The 14572-nt window shown below is 32.5% G+C and overlaps 1 protein-coding gene and 1 long non-coding RNA gene across 3 annotated transcripts; both read right to left on the bottom strand.

Moving 5' to 3' along the window:
- Positions 1–228: 228 nt before the first annotated feature.
- LOC133313443 (uncharacterized) lies at positions 229–2147 on the bottom strand. Of its 2 annotated transcripts, XR_009751814.1 has the most exons (4): positions 1894–2147; positions 1553–1789; positions 1289–1398; positions 229–321 (listed from the first exon to the last, which is right to left on the bottom strand). It is a non-coding gene; the product is annotated as an uncharacterized LOC133313443 (long non-coding RNA). The 2 variants fall into 2 exon arrangements; XR_009751813.1 differs by having other exon boundaries at positions 1289–1789.
- A 3903-nt stretch (positions 2148–6050) lies between these two features.
- On the bottom strand, positions 6051–11474 carry LOC133313419 (cryptochrome-1). The gene is made up of 5 exons (XM_061514786.1): positions 11136–11474; positions 10251–10966; positions 8608–8829; positions 7651–8357; positions 6051–6942 (listed from the first exon to the last, which is right to left on the bottom strand). Exons 2-5 carry the CDS (start codon positions 10558–10560, stop codon positions 6202–6204), a joined length of 1980 nt encoding a protein of 659 aa, XP_061370770.1. The 5' UTR covers positions 10561–10966; positions 11136–11474; the 3' UTR covers positions 6051–6201.
- Positions 11475–14572: the final 3098 nt, after the last annotated feature.

Below are 14572 nucleotides of genomic sequence, written 5' to 3'. Positions count from 1 at the left end.
AGCAGCAAAAAAAACTTTTATTTTTTAAAAATCATTTAAAATATACTAAATTACATACAATCAAAATGAAAAAAAATTCTAAATTTTAATTAAAAGAAAATTTTCCTAAATATGAAAAATGCTTCTAACAATTAAATATTCTCTGAAAATTATTATAATAATATTGAAAGTGTAAAATTAATATGTATTAACAAGATAACTTAAATTCAAATGAAGTCTAAAAAAAATACATGAAACAGAAGAAAAATGCTAACTAAATGCTGATGTCTTAACACTTGCGCTAGCCACCAAAATATGCACTATTTGTTTGTCATGAAGGATCTGCAATAGAAAAAAAATTATAGGTAAAATAATTTCACACTTCACTCTATTTCAAGACCAATCCAATATCCACATCAAACAGAACAGCAGAGGTAAAAATTCTAAGAAATGCGTGTGAAGAAGGTAAACCTAATCAAATAACGCATAGGAAAAATTAGGATACCTCAATCATGTTAAATTCTAATCTAGTGAGTTGTCACTCTAAGGCCTCGGTATCCAAGTGATTAACAAGAGACGTAGGTTGTATCCAAGTGCCATTTCTAATGTGCATCTGACTTGAAATTAGTCTTGTAGCCTTTTCTCTAATTGTAGAATTTGCCACAAGATAATTTAAATACAAAATAAAAAAGATGTACAAAGAAGAGATAATTTAAATACAATAGGATCATGATATTAACTGTTGAAATAGGATTTGTTTAGACATTAATTGTAACGGTTGACATTAATTAACATCCAATAGGATCATGATTAGCAAACTATAACAACGGCATTAATTGGCTTTGAATATGATTTGATTAGTAAATCATAACGGTTGATATTAAATTAATTAAAATTATAACCTAACTTTTAGCTAATTCAAATTATTTTATATCTTTAATCTACTACTGTAATCATTTTTATATAAGGCATATCTCCTTTTTTTTGGAAATTATATAAGGCATATCTCTCAATCAATGAAACATACGATTCTATGACACAAATAAAGCATGATAACAGGATTTGTATTCAAATCTTTATTTTTAACACAATACCAACGGAGGTTGGAGCACATGGAAATGAAAAAAATCATAAAAAAATCTAAATCGTAATAGTATAATTGAAGAGCTAAATAACGAAAAGAAATCCTATCCCATAAAATCATTCCTTCAGTAAGTCCAGGTGAAAATAGACCAGAATTTTTATAGTAAAATGTCTTAAAAGTTCTGTAACATAAACTGCAAAAAGTATTTTAATAAAATATAAAAACCTTGTTCTTGTGGGAAGGCCAAATGGTGCTCCATCAATGTACAGTGCACACTCCACATATAACTCACTATCACAGGTTCATGCAGATCACCATCGCAGGTTCAATATAGCCTATACAATAACCAACTTTGATACGGGAAAAAAAGTTTACAAGTTTAAATTACAATGCAGCATGCGTAGGCCAGTGAAGCAAATGATCGAACACATTGTGAGCACAATCTCAATAATAATGTAAAGGTCTTAAATTAACAAATTAACCTCTCACCTCAAGTCTCAATGAACCAATGTGTTTCTGTTCTTAATCTCCCTAACAATGGCCGCTAGTAAAACAAGTAAAACAATATAAAATACTTTGCAAAAGCTGAGAAGAAAAAAAAAATGATGGGGGAAGTGATAATACGCTTTAGTGACAAGAACCATATCAATGCTCTGTGGAGAACCAGAATCAGCATCGGGAATTCGAAGACCCACATACACATTTCCTCCATAAAGCTTTTGAAGCCTTCAAGAAAATCAAATTGTCATGGTATTAAATTTCAGAACAGAAATTCGGAAGATGGTAAAAGCTCATAAAAAATTTAAAACTCATGAAAAATTACAAAATACCTGCCTTATGCGTCCAGCCACGCAGCCTTGAGGAATTTGGTTCCTTGCTTGGTGGAATTGTTGAGCAGCGTCGAATGGACGACGAGGAAGGCTGCGGGGCGGTGGCAGTGATGGTGTTGGCGATCGTGGAGAGGGATTTCTTACCGGAATTCAAGGCTGAGTGTTTGAAAGTTTTCGGGAATAGACGATTTGATAAGGTTTATTGTTTCTTAAAATATTTGAAAGAGAGTTGGTTCAGGAATAAGAAACTATTTGGGAAAATATAAAAAAAAGCAGGATCTTTCGATTGTGAAAAATTAGAAAGGAGGGAAAGAATTTGTATAAAGAGATAATGCAAAAAGAGCGAAAGACTACCAAATTTTAAAATAGATTAAATATTGGGATTACTAAGTTATATAATTATAACGAAAATGATAATTAATTGCTAATTTGTAAAAGAATAATACTCTATAAGTATTTTGCTAAGAATGTTAACTAATTATAAGTAAAGTGATATATTTTATCATATATAAATTTATCAATAACAATATTGTGTGCTAATTATAAATTCATGATATTTTATAAATCATGGTCTATATAATCATTATTTTTTATAAATTTAGTTTAAATTATTCCTTAAAACAATCCATAGTCTTACATTAAATAAGAAATCATTAAATCCATAGTCTTACATATATTGTAGGGGTCTATAACTTCCAGAAAAATGCTTGAACAAATATTTGTATACCTATAACTTCACCCATTACTTCAACACTTCTAGTTGTAGATAATCATGACTACTTGCATTCTCATGTGAATGTTTCAATATGTATGCACAACACCATAAAAAATTATAAATGATAGCATTCTTGCATAAAAGAAATTTATGATTTTTCATAATGCTTGTGATTACTTGAAGAACAAAATGTAGGAACAAAATGTAGTTAAAATTATCAACGGAAAATAATTTCGTTGAAATTTTCGACGTGAAAAGGCCAAAATTTCGTTGAAAGTATCAACGGACCAAAATTCCGTTGGATTTTTAAACGGAAAATTATTCCGTTGTAATTTTCAACGGATAAAATTCCGTTGCAATTTTTGATGAAAAAAAAGCAAAAGCTGTTGAAATTTTGACACTAAAAAGTCATTATCTCTCACGAGTCATTTAGGAATACACTTTGCACCAACATAAAATGGTCAAAGTAAAGAATCACGCAAGCTCACCCACCTACTATATAAATTCACCGCTGTAGTCATAGAACTTAGGGGTTGCTAAATGGTGGAAATTTCATTTCTCTATCTCTCACTTAAATAAATTCTTCTAAGCTGATGACGTCTGGGACAATTGCGTCTGTTGTTGCTTTATTCTACTAAGATCAGTATCATATACGTTAATAATTGCATATCACTCATGTTGCCCTTATTTTCGTTGACTTTATTTTTTATATTGTTTAATTCTACTATTGAGGGCTTCCAGCAAGTCTGCGCTTAGGAGGTTTTTTCCCTTATCGGGCTTTGGCGTGTGTGCCATTTATACGATGAATTATGTCAAGGCCCGAGTACTTTTCTTTTGTTTGAAGCGTATTTGAATAAAGATGAATGTTTCAATATATATGCACAACACCTTAAACAATTATAAATGATAGCATTCTTGCATAAAATAAATTTATGGTTTTTCATAATGTATGTGATTACTTGAAAATTATCAACGGAAAAAAATTCCGTTGCAATTTTCGACGGAAAAAGATTCTGTTGAGATTTCGACGGAAAAATACCAAAATTCCGTTGAAAGTTTCAACGGACCAAAGTTCCGTTTCTGTTTTTGACGGAAATATTTCGTTGAAAGTTTTGACAGAAAAAAAATTCGTTTGAATTTTCAACGGAATATTATGCCGTTTCAAATTTCAACGGAAAAACTCCGTTGAAATTTTCAACGGAATAAATATTACGTTGTAATTATCAACGGAATTTTTTGTCCGTCAATAATTTTCAGTTACAAATATTATATGATAAATTTTTGACATAAAATTTCAACGGAATTTATTTTCTGTCAAAATTTTTGACGGAATTTATTTTCCGTCTCATAAATTCCGTCGATAATAGAGTTTTTTTTAGTAGTGGCATGCCATGTGAAGAGTTGCTACTTTACCACCAGAGAACGATAAAGTCGAACGTTGCTCATGCTTTAATGGCAAAATATTAGAGATCTCACAAACCAGTTCAGTGATTGAAGAAGAGATCTTCTCATATAAAAAATTAACATAACTTATTTCCAAAAATAAAAAATAAAAAAAAATTAACATAACTTTGAATCAAAAAATAAAAAATAACATAACTTTTTTTTTTTTTTTACATGCTTTAAGTAAGTAGCATCCAGTAATAATTCGTCAACATTAATGAAGAGGTAGATAAAAAATTTTACCCCGTAAAATTTTAATTTAAAAAGATATTCTAATTAAGTGCCTTTGAGATATTTGAGGTTGAGAAAATTAAGGTGTGATGGACTATGACCGGCTTAGTGGCGAATGATGGGGGTACTTTTATCTTAAAATTATTAAACGTATTTAATTATTATATTTTTTTTTTTTGAAAGATAAAGGAAATTAAAAACACAGAAAAAAGACCTAAGTACAGAACCTAGCCCAGCGAACACCTACAGTGTCGCTGTATAAACTTTGAAGACAGCCAGGAGGAGGGTCATCAAAGACTTGCACATCTCATGGAAAGCTATACGCATGTGAAGCTAAGAAATCAGCTACTTTGTTTCCTTCACGATGGACATGAGAAATCTGGACCTGCCAGCATCTTTGCAACATTCCTCTAATACGTTGCACCAAGCTCGACGAAGGGTGATTCTGATGACACCCATTAGAAATAATCTGTTGGGCTGAGAGGGAATCTCCTTCCAGCCACACTTTTCTAAATCCTTTTTCCCAAGCTAAACGCAAACCTTCCAAACAAGCCCATAATTCTGCATGCAAAACAGTACCTGGCCCCAAATTCTTGCAGAAACCGATAATCCAAGCTCCGGACGGGTCACGAATAACACCACCACATCCTGATCTGGCTCTAGCCCCATCAACATTAAGTTTAACCCATCCTAACGGAGGACAAGACCAAGCTATCATCTTCTCTACACTTTTTCTCGGTTGAAGACCTGCTGCATGGAGAGTGGTAGCTGTATGCTTGACACAATTGCTATACCCCAAGGCTGAGTGGGCAATTGTGTAAGCATTATTGATTTTTCCTTCAAAAACCCAAGTGTTTCTGCTCCTCCAAATGCTCCACGCTAATATCCCAAAAGTCAAAGGCCAATCATCGTCCATTGCCAAGCTTCTACAATTTTTTAAGTTAGAGAAGATCCAGTCATGCAGATTAAGCGAGAAGAATTTATTATAATTTGATTATGTAATGGAGTTACTTTCTTTTTTGGTAAATTATGGAGTTTACTTATTTTAATAGAAAGTACATTATGGATGTTAATAATTATAATTTGATGATGTACTGGAGTTACTTATTTTAATAGAAAATTGTTATGGTTTTTTGAAAGAAAAAAAACGCGTGATCTTATATATGCATTATGCCCAATTAAAAATACGGTCATGATATTAATTTTGTATCATTCCTTATGGATAATGAGAGTCATTGAATCTAGTTTAAAATTTTAAAAACTAATTTTCAAAATAATTTGTAATTTTTTTAATTTAAATAAAATTAATAACTACTGCATTTATTTAATTTATATATATTTTTAATAAATTTTTGTTGCCTAACATCCTCCCAAGTCCCAACACATTGTGATACTCTTCAGAGTTCGTGGCTGCTGCTACGTCGCTTTATGGACTCATGGTTTTGCATTTGCAGCAAACTGAATGGGCTTCAGTTCGTGAAAAAGGTTTTTAACCTTTATTTTATTTTAAATTATTACAGTCGATTTATTCAGCGGGCCAACTCAATTCCAATTCACTTAATTTACTATTCAAGTCAAGTCAAAATGACTCACTGTTTTTTTGAATTAAAATTGTGAAAATTCATGTAACTTGAGCCATTTTAATAAAAAAAATTTCTTGCCACCTTATTCTATAGAACATGATTATTATTATCTAGAATTATAGTAAACAAATGTCTAATTCTACGTAATAAAATATTATATATGCATTTCAAACCGTGCACCACAAATATAAATCATATAATTATCCAGTTGTAATTTCCTTTCCAGAGACTTTCATTACTGTTGTATTCAGTTGTAGCTGAAACTTAACAATTATGCTATTACTTGTATCCAGTTCTAAAGCTTTCTTCATTCAGCTTGAGTATTATCACAAACATTTATTCAAAAAAAAAAAGTTCTAAAGATTTTTTTAAGACTGTATTTTCATTTCTTTTCTTTTCTTCCTTGAAAACATAAGTATGCTTACCATCTTTGCTTGAACTTTGTTCCATGTCAATCTGTTCTTGCCACGGCCACTTTAGATTAGAAGATGAGGAACACTGTTGTGGAACAGAAAACGAATATGTACTTGTACACTGCTTCTTAGATGATGAAGATTCAGCTGTGGAACACATGTCTTGATCAATAATGCCTGACACCCCATTATCTTTGTTATGATTTTGTGAATTATCCTGGTTCTGACCTTCCTCTACCATACATTTTGATCTCTTCCGAATAGAAGGGTCATTCTTGGGATCCTCAAATGCTGGCACCTTCTGATCATTAGCTGAAATAGTAGCACATGGAGTCTTGCCCTTCAAGACAACTTTTGGAATGTCCAGATTTTCAACATTGTTGGAGTTATCAACAACAACTTCGTTCCTTGGTTCAGAGCCAGCAGCTTTTGCAGCTGCCTCAGTTTCCCACATTTTGAATATAGCTTGAGTCAGTTTTTCTCTGGCCAAATCTATGTCAATTATTGGCTTTGGATAATTTTGACCAAGCTCAACTCCTGATGCTCTAAGCACACTAAGCGGTGCATCCCAAGGATGATGGATCCATTCAGTTGGCATTCTTGCCAACTCAGGTAGCCATTGCCTTACATATTCACCTTCTGGATCAAATTTAGCCCCTTGAATCTGCACCCAAAAATGAGACCAGATTAGAGAAGAGAGTACTTGCTCTTATTTATTAGAAGGTTTTTCTAGGCTATGAAGGGGTAGAATTTACTCCTTAAATGTAATGTACCCAACAATTTGTTTTCTTTATAAGGGGAAAAAAAAAGGTATTAGCAACAATTATCTTTCAACTATTATGGTTCTTACTCAAAATACAAATTGGCATGCCCCATAGTAATACATGAATCAGAACTTCAAATTATCTATGTTAAACGGAAGCAAGATATGCATTGAGTGTTGGAGTAGTATTTGCAAAAGAAATATGAACAGATAAATTTCACCAGATATAAAATGTATTGAAGAAAATATGAAAAGAAAATCTCTAATTTTTCTACTAGCAGGAGGGTTAACTTTACTTAGATCAAGGATGTCTTTGCTTCAGAGCACAAAATCAATTTCTTCCAATTTTATGCGATGTTATTATTAGGTAGAGTGTAATTAAACTCCTCAGATCTTGAAAAATGGCACATGAGGATGAGAGTGCAGAAAACAAGAGAAGATTTTCCATGGTAAAATCAAATGCTATAGCAGATTATGATATGTTATGCAGGATATGTTGATCACATAAACTTAAAATCATAGAAATTAAATTATTGAATATAAGATAATCACATCTGATTGATACCAAGCAAACTGTAAAACCTTTCAAAGAAGGAAATCATGACAAACCTCAGGATCGTCCAAGCGCTCAAGCTCGTGACCATCTGGTAGGCATCCTGAGATATACTGCCACCCCAAGATATCACTTTCAAGGTCTGCATCCAAAAGTGTGTCCCAGAAATATTTCATTCCCCATTTCCAGGGTAGAAGCAACATTTTCACAGCAAAACTAGAGACTATTACTCTTATTCTGTTGTGTATCCATCCTGTTGCCCAAAGTTCTCTCATCCCTGCATCAACTAAAGGATAGCCAGTTCTACCTTGTCTCCAAGTCTTAAAGTTATCAGGATCAGCATTCCAAGGAAAAAACTTCAAGTTCCCAAGGATTGCTCTCTCATGGGTGAATGGAAAATTGAAACAAAGATAACGTGAGTATTCTCTAAGTCCAATGGCCCTGAGGAAAAGAGCTACACTCTCTTCACCAATACTTTTGCCTTCATTTGCCCATAATATCTGCTTCATACGTGCTAATTGAAAAACTTTCCTCACACTCAATTCTCCAAAATGAAGATATGGGGACAAGAGTGAGGTGGAGTCTCCACCAACCTTTAGCCTATTCTTGGAGTAGTGAAGTAGGTGCTGCTCCACAAACTCGGTTAAAGCCTTGTCAGCATTGCTCCAACCTGGAGACCATGCTCGTCCTAGTAATGCATTGCTGGGTTTTTCTGATTCATCTTCAAGACCTAGTTCTTCAATTGAACATTTCTCAACTTTTCCTGTCATCCACAAACAGAAAAAAAAAAAAGAGAAATCCTTAACTTGTTTTCTATGTCCATGTGTACATAAATCAATTTGCAATAGATTGATATAATAACAGAAGAACTTGATCAATTGCTGCCAGTTTCCAAAATAGCACTGTCTTAGAACTAGAATTCCTTCCTAACCTCCAGCAAAAACCTGATATCAACAATCATATTATCTAGAGACAATCAAATCATTGGTAACCTGCATATAGTCATATGATACCTTCAGCTGGAATTAATTGCCATGGAGGAATAAGTGAAGCAGCTTTCATTTGCATGTGCAAGCATTTCTTCCAAAAAGGATCAAAAGTTGTAAAAGCATGTCCACTCTCGTCATATACTTCCCATGGCTCATACAACAGATCCCCATTGTAGCTTTGTACAGATATGCCAAGTTCAACTAGTTTTTCTTTGATGTTGTGATCACGGACAAGCGAAACTGGATCTGATTAAACAATCAGGGTTAGAAATATAGGTCAGCTGACTGCCATTGAACTGTGAAGAAATATATCTGGGAATTACTGTTCATTACTGAGTAATCCTGTTAATGCCAGTTAATTTAATAGAGCTTCCCACCAAAAAACTATATATTCAACATTTAATTTGACAAACAGAACAGAAGTAGTAGTGCTAGAATGCTTATAATATGTGACGCTTATCTTACATGCATTTGTGTTACAACAAACAAAAATATAGGTTCACACAAATACTTCATGTTATCTGCTATATAATGATTTTTGAAGTGTTCTGGCATTTAAAGAATCAATGCGTTATTTTTTAGAATTCTCAAGCTTTGACAAACAGGCATTCTTCATTTGCAGTATCAGATTATCAAATTAAAACACAGCACAAAAATAGTAAGGATTAGAATGATGCCTGCAACTAGTAAACCTTTCAAGTTTTTGTCACTCAGTAAACATACCAAGACGTTCACACAGGTAATCTATTTTATATGTTAGTTGAAGCATTGTAAGGAACTATTATGGCATTTGGAGAAACAACGCATTTTCCTCCAAGTCTATTATGGAAAAACAAGCAGTGTGGCAGTTAAGAGATGATACCCTATATAAAACGCCAGATGACAGCAGAGGATATTCCTGTATACTTCAAGCTTAGGCTTTAATTTGATTGTTAAACCATGCTCATAATACCATGTAATAGCATTCCACTTTTACCAACTCAAATCTCTACTCCACCTCATGCAAATGCATATGACTCGATTTTGACACTTCAATAATTGAAGATAAACATGATTTTACAATCAGATATTCCTTAATTTAGTATTCCTCTTCTTTCTTGCCTTTAACATCTCTTGTATAAGTTTTATGTCTACCCTGATCAAATGTCACTAAATATAGTTGTACACAAAGCAACTTTTCCACCTTATTAAACTAGCCTCAGGAATCACAATGGCTTGGGAATAAAACTCGCCAATTTGAAAATTAATTTATTATACGTTAAAAAAAAAAAAAAACAAGAAGAAGAAGAATGCCCCAATAACAACGGCCATGTATCATTCACCTTTCCTGCTATTCCTTGATAGTTATGGTCTCCAATTTACTTTATATACAACATACAAGAATTTAAATATATAGAAGAACCAGCAAATAGCAAGAAGATCAAAACAACTGTTAATCTTCTCAGTATACAAATTCAGTGTTGAGGATTGTCTTCAAGGACTATCCTACCTTGAAGGTCTGTCCAAACCTCCTCTAGTTGTTAATAGAAAAAGCCTATTCGCTTATTCAACTTTTGGAGATCCAAAACATTAAGTGGCACCATATATATAATAGGAAGCAATTGGCTAAAACATATAAAATAGAAGGCCAATTCTATACAAGCTACCTTCTGGACAAGAGTACTTACCATAGAGATGGTTAAACACAACTTTTGTTGCTTGAATAGCATTTATACACTCCAAAAGAGTTGTAAGAGTACTGTGGGTTTTGATCAGCACTAGTCCGGCTCCAAGAGATTTCAGAGACTGATCCAAGTGAACAAGAGACTGCTTCAGCCACCATCTTGACACTCGTCCTGGATAAAACTGTCCTTCCTCTTTAGGGCTCCATATATACACAGGGAATACAGAACCATCCCTGGCTGCAGCAGCTAATGCAGGATTGTCCTCAATTCTAAGGTCCCTTCTAAACCAAACAATGGTCCTGTTGCTACCCATATTGTAGTATACTTAGTTTTTTCATGGCATAGCCAAAGCTTTATACCTCAAATAATAGCTCTGAGTAGCTTCTCCACAAGTTTCTTATACCCAACAAAAAAGCATAGAGTTCACCTCAAAAGTCCAAGATTTTACTATTCAAGATCCCTACCAAGAGAAAAATATCTGAAGAATGAAGATTGATAGCCTAGATTATGGATAGAAAGGTTGGATCTGGAATTTTGTCAAAAATGTAAAGAAGATATCTATAGCAGAACAAGATAAGAGCCTCAAATCACTGATGAAGTAGACCTAACATGTAGCTTATCAGGATGTCCAACTTGCCTTCCAATCTGCTTTCTGTAAGGTATCCATTCCAACCTAAATCCAACTCAGAGGAGAACCCTTCCCCACATGTCTCACTCACCTATTTGAACACCACCAGTCAAAAATAAAATAAAAATATGGAAAATTCCAATTGAGAAACAAAAGTGACTAATCATAAATGATAAAGAACATTATCACCAACAGCTAAAGCTGGAATATACCAAATTATATAATAAAATAAACCCATGAAGATATAAGAGATGACTAACTGGCAATTTCTTCAATTCCAGCCTCAAAAATCCACTTCAGACTTGTGCTATATGAGGAGGAAGCCATCAAATACCCATAAGCAAGATATTCATTCAGTATTCACAACCCCATCAAAGTCAAGCAAGCACAAAATAAAATAAAATAAAATAAAACATAGCCTAAATTAAAGGCATAGATAGCATGCAGTGTATAGAGGCATAAAAGGAGGCAAAAGTGATTGAATCACGGAAGTGTGTTGAGGAGAGTTGTGAGGATCTCATTAGTGTATGATGATCACGTGGGTAGATCACATGGGAGGGAGAAGAGACGTACACTAATGATAGTGGAAGACAGATACACAACACATAATTTCCTTTGTGAAAGGAAACAAAAAGGATAAGAACAATGAACATATATCACTAGGGGGCTACCAGCACCTTCCTCAATTTCATGAATATGGACGAAATTTTACCACTACGTCAAAAAAAATATCCTGCAAAAGTCCACAACCTTTATTGACCTAAGAACGGCAATTATACGTTGTAACTTTGTAAGATAGATTGTGACATTGGTTGATGCTATTTACTGACAACAAAAACAACGTTGGCACTGTAACTAGATTTTTTTTTTTTTTTTAGGGGGTGGCGATTACGTTAATGAGTTAACAAATGTACTCGTGGTAGGTTTAATTTTGATGTAATAGTTACTCAGTTATACATTGTCGCGTGATTAAAATAATTTGATTTTTATGACAATTACTATTAAATATTCATGATAAAAATTAATGACTAATAAATGTTTGCGCACTTATAAGGAAAAAAAAATATTGCAATAGCTTCATTAAAACAAATAGTTGAACATGTCTAATCTAAGCAGTTATTCGTCCAATGAATGAAAATCGAGCAATTGTGAAGTACAAGGTAACAATCCTATCACTACCTAAGTTTGGCGGCAGAACAGGCCACCGAAACACAATTTTAAGCTATATATATAAGCATACAATTTTGTATGAGAAAAAAAAGAGTAGCAATTTATATTAACGAAAGAGATTTGATATTTCTCATTTTATTTTCTATGTATACATAAAAATATATAAAGTTCATGTGAGATCAAGTGAAGATAAGAGGAAAAAAATAATATGAATCTCACACATTTTTATATGTGTAAGAGATAACTTCATAACTATTTAATTTGTAACTATTTTTTTATTTTTAGGATTTTTAATCCTGATTGTTTATACTTAATTATCTTTATTTTAAAAGAATTTTCATATTTTTTAAAAAATGTTTGATGCTTTTGAATTATAATTAGCTATCATTAAAGTTTTCTAATCTTTTAAGGTTATTTGATACCATTTAAAATGGTGTTTTACTTTTATGACTTCTAATGGAAGAAGCTCATATTTTATATTTTATAAAACCTAATTGTTTAACCATTTTACTTTTTTGTTTTTTTTTTTTTTTTTTTCGGCATCAGAATGGATACAATTAATATGTATTATTTATTTTAAAAAAATAATCTGCTTATTTTATTCAGTATCCTTTGAAGCTATCTCTTCCTTGAATTAGCGAAAAGAAATGTTAATCTTGATGAAGATGAACATCTGCTTTATTCAAATGTCTTTCTAAGTTGAATTTGATGCAAAAAACTAACAATTAAAAATATATATATATATATATATATATATATATATAATTAAATTTAACATATAAAAATTTAGGGGGGAAAGTTATTAAAATATAATTAACATTGAGTAAACAAATTATATTATAAAAAATAAAGAATAACAATTATAGATGTTTTCTGTGCCTTAAAAAAATTCACTTAACATGTCAAATAAATATAATGATTTTTATGTATATAAAATTAAAGGTGTATCTAAATATTATTTCAAACAAATATACAAAACTAAGTCATATAATTATAAATTTCAAATATGAGTTTTCGTATTATATTTTATAAGATTCTAAGTATGTTCATAAGAAAAAATGTGTGTCATTTTAAAGGATGTAAAGTTGTGTCGTTTTAAGAGAAAGAAAGAGATAGATAAAGGAGGAAAGAGATTTAATAAAAAAAAAAATAAAGATGTAGGTCCCACCTCTTTGTGAAAGTAAAAGAATATAAATTGTGTCAATTAAAAAGATAAACATTTTTTCCATGTTGATATTAGTTTACTTCGCACTCAATTTTTTGTTATCTAAAAGCTTTTTAAATATTTTGATCACAATTTTTTCTTAAAACTATAAATAAAAATATGTACTAAATATTCGATTATTAAATTAAAAAACTTACTATTATAAATATTAAATTTAAATTATACGGGTAACCAATCCAGATATCAAATATAAATTCTATAAAAGACAGTGCATTCCTAACAACTTCACACCAAGACTGATTTTCTCCACTAAGATCGGTTTGCGTGATGATAAAGGATAAGCTATATTAAGTTAGTTATGACAGTTATTTGTTAGTTAGCTTCTCCTTTTATTCTTTCCAGTCTTTCTCATCTGCTATATATAGCAGCTTGTAATCATCTTCTTCACAATTTCAATACATTCAGAATTATTCAGTTTACCTTTCTTTTCATTTCTTGTTTTCACTCCAAGAGTGAGATTTCGTTTATGTCATTAAGGTCTGATACCTTACATGGTATCAGAGCAGGCAACGATCCATGGAGTCTCCTAAATCTACTGCATCATCAACAAGCAATGCAAATGCATCAGCAACAGCAACAGCAACCAAACTCATCATGAAAAGTTTCTCCAATCCGATTGGTGACAAGCTAGATGAAGATACCTTTCTTCCTTGGCAACAACTTGCCCTTGCTTCCATCCATGGGCACAATCTTCAACATCATCTCACCAATGACAAGATTCCTCCTCAATATACCGAAGAAGCAAATCAAGATCCTAGAACTGAAACACCAGATTACATCCATTGGCATCAACAGGACAATCTTCTAGTTTCTTGGCTTCTTTCCTCCATGAATATGTCTTTCAAAAATCGTATGGTAGGTTGCCACTTTGCTCATGAAATTTGGACCAAACTACAAGTCTATTTTGCTTCTCATACTCAAGCCAAAATCAAGCAATTGAAGAATCAATTAAAATCTATCAAGAAGACTTGCCCAGCATTCGAATACCTTCTGCAGATCAAGAAAGTGGTAGACTCGTTAGGAGCAGCTGGTTCTCCTCTCACAGAAGCTGAACACTCAGAGGCAATTCTTGATGGCCTCAATGAAGAATATGCTCCCCTCATCACTTCTGCAATGTCCAGAAATCCGCCTAGTCATTGAATTAGAAGCTTTTTTGCTTGCTCAAGAAAACATGCTTGAAAGATTCAAGAAACCTGATAATGTCACACCTATTCAATCTCACTTTATGCAAAGACCTCCGTCCCAATCCAACAATGGTGGTCGTTTCTTTGCAGGCCGTAGAGGCAGAGGTGGACGATTTTT

Source organism: Gastrolobium bilobum, unplaced genomic scaffold, assembly GCF_033153095.1.
Source record: "Gastrolobium bilobum isolate Gb01-03AN ecotype WA unplaced genomic scaffold, APGP_CSIRO_Gbil_v1 utg11941, whole genome shotgun sequence".
Taxonomy (NCBI): domain Eukaryota; kingdom Viridiplantae; phylum Streptophyta; class Magnoliopsida; order Fabales; family Fabaceae; genus Gastrolobium; species Gastrolobium bilobum.
This window is presented reverse-complemented; position numbering and strand designations above follow the sequence as displayed.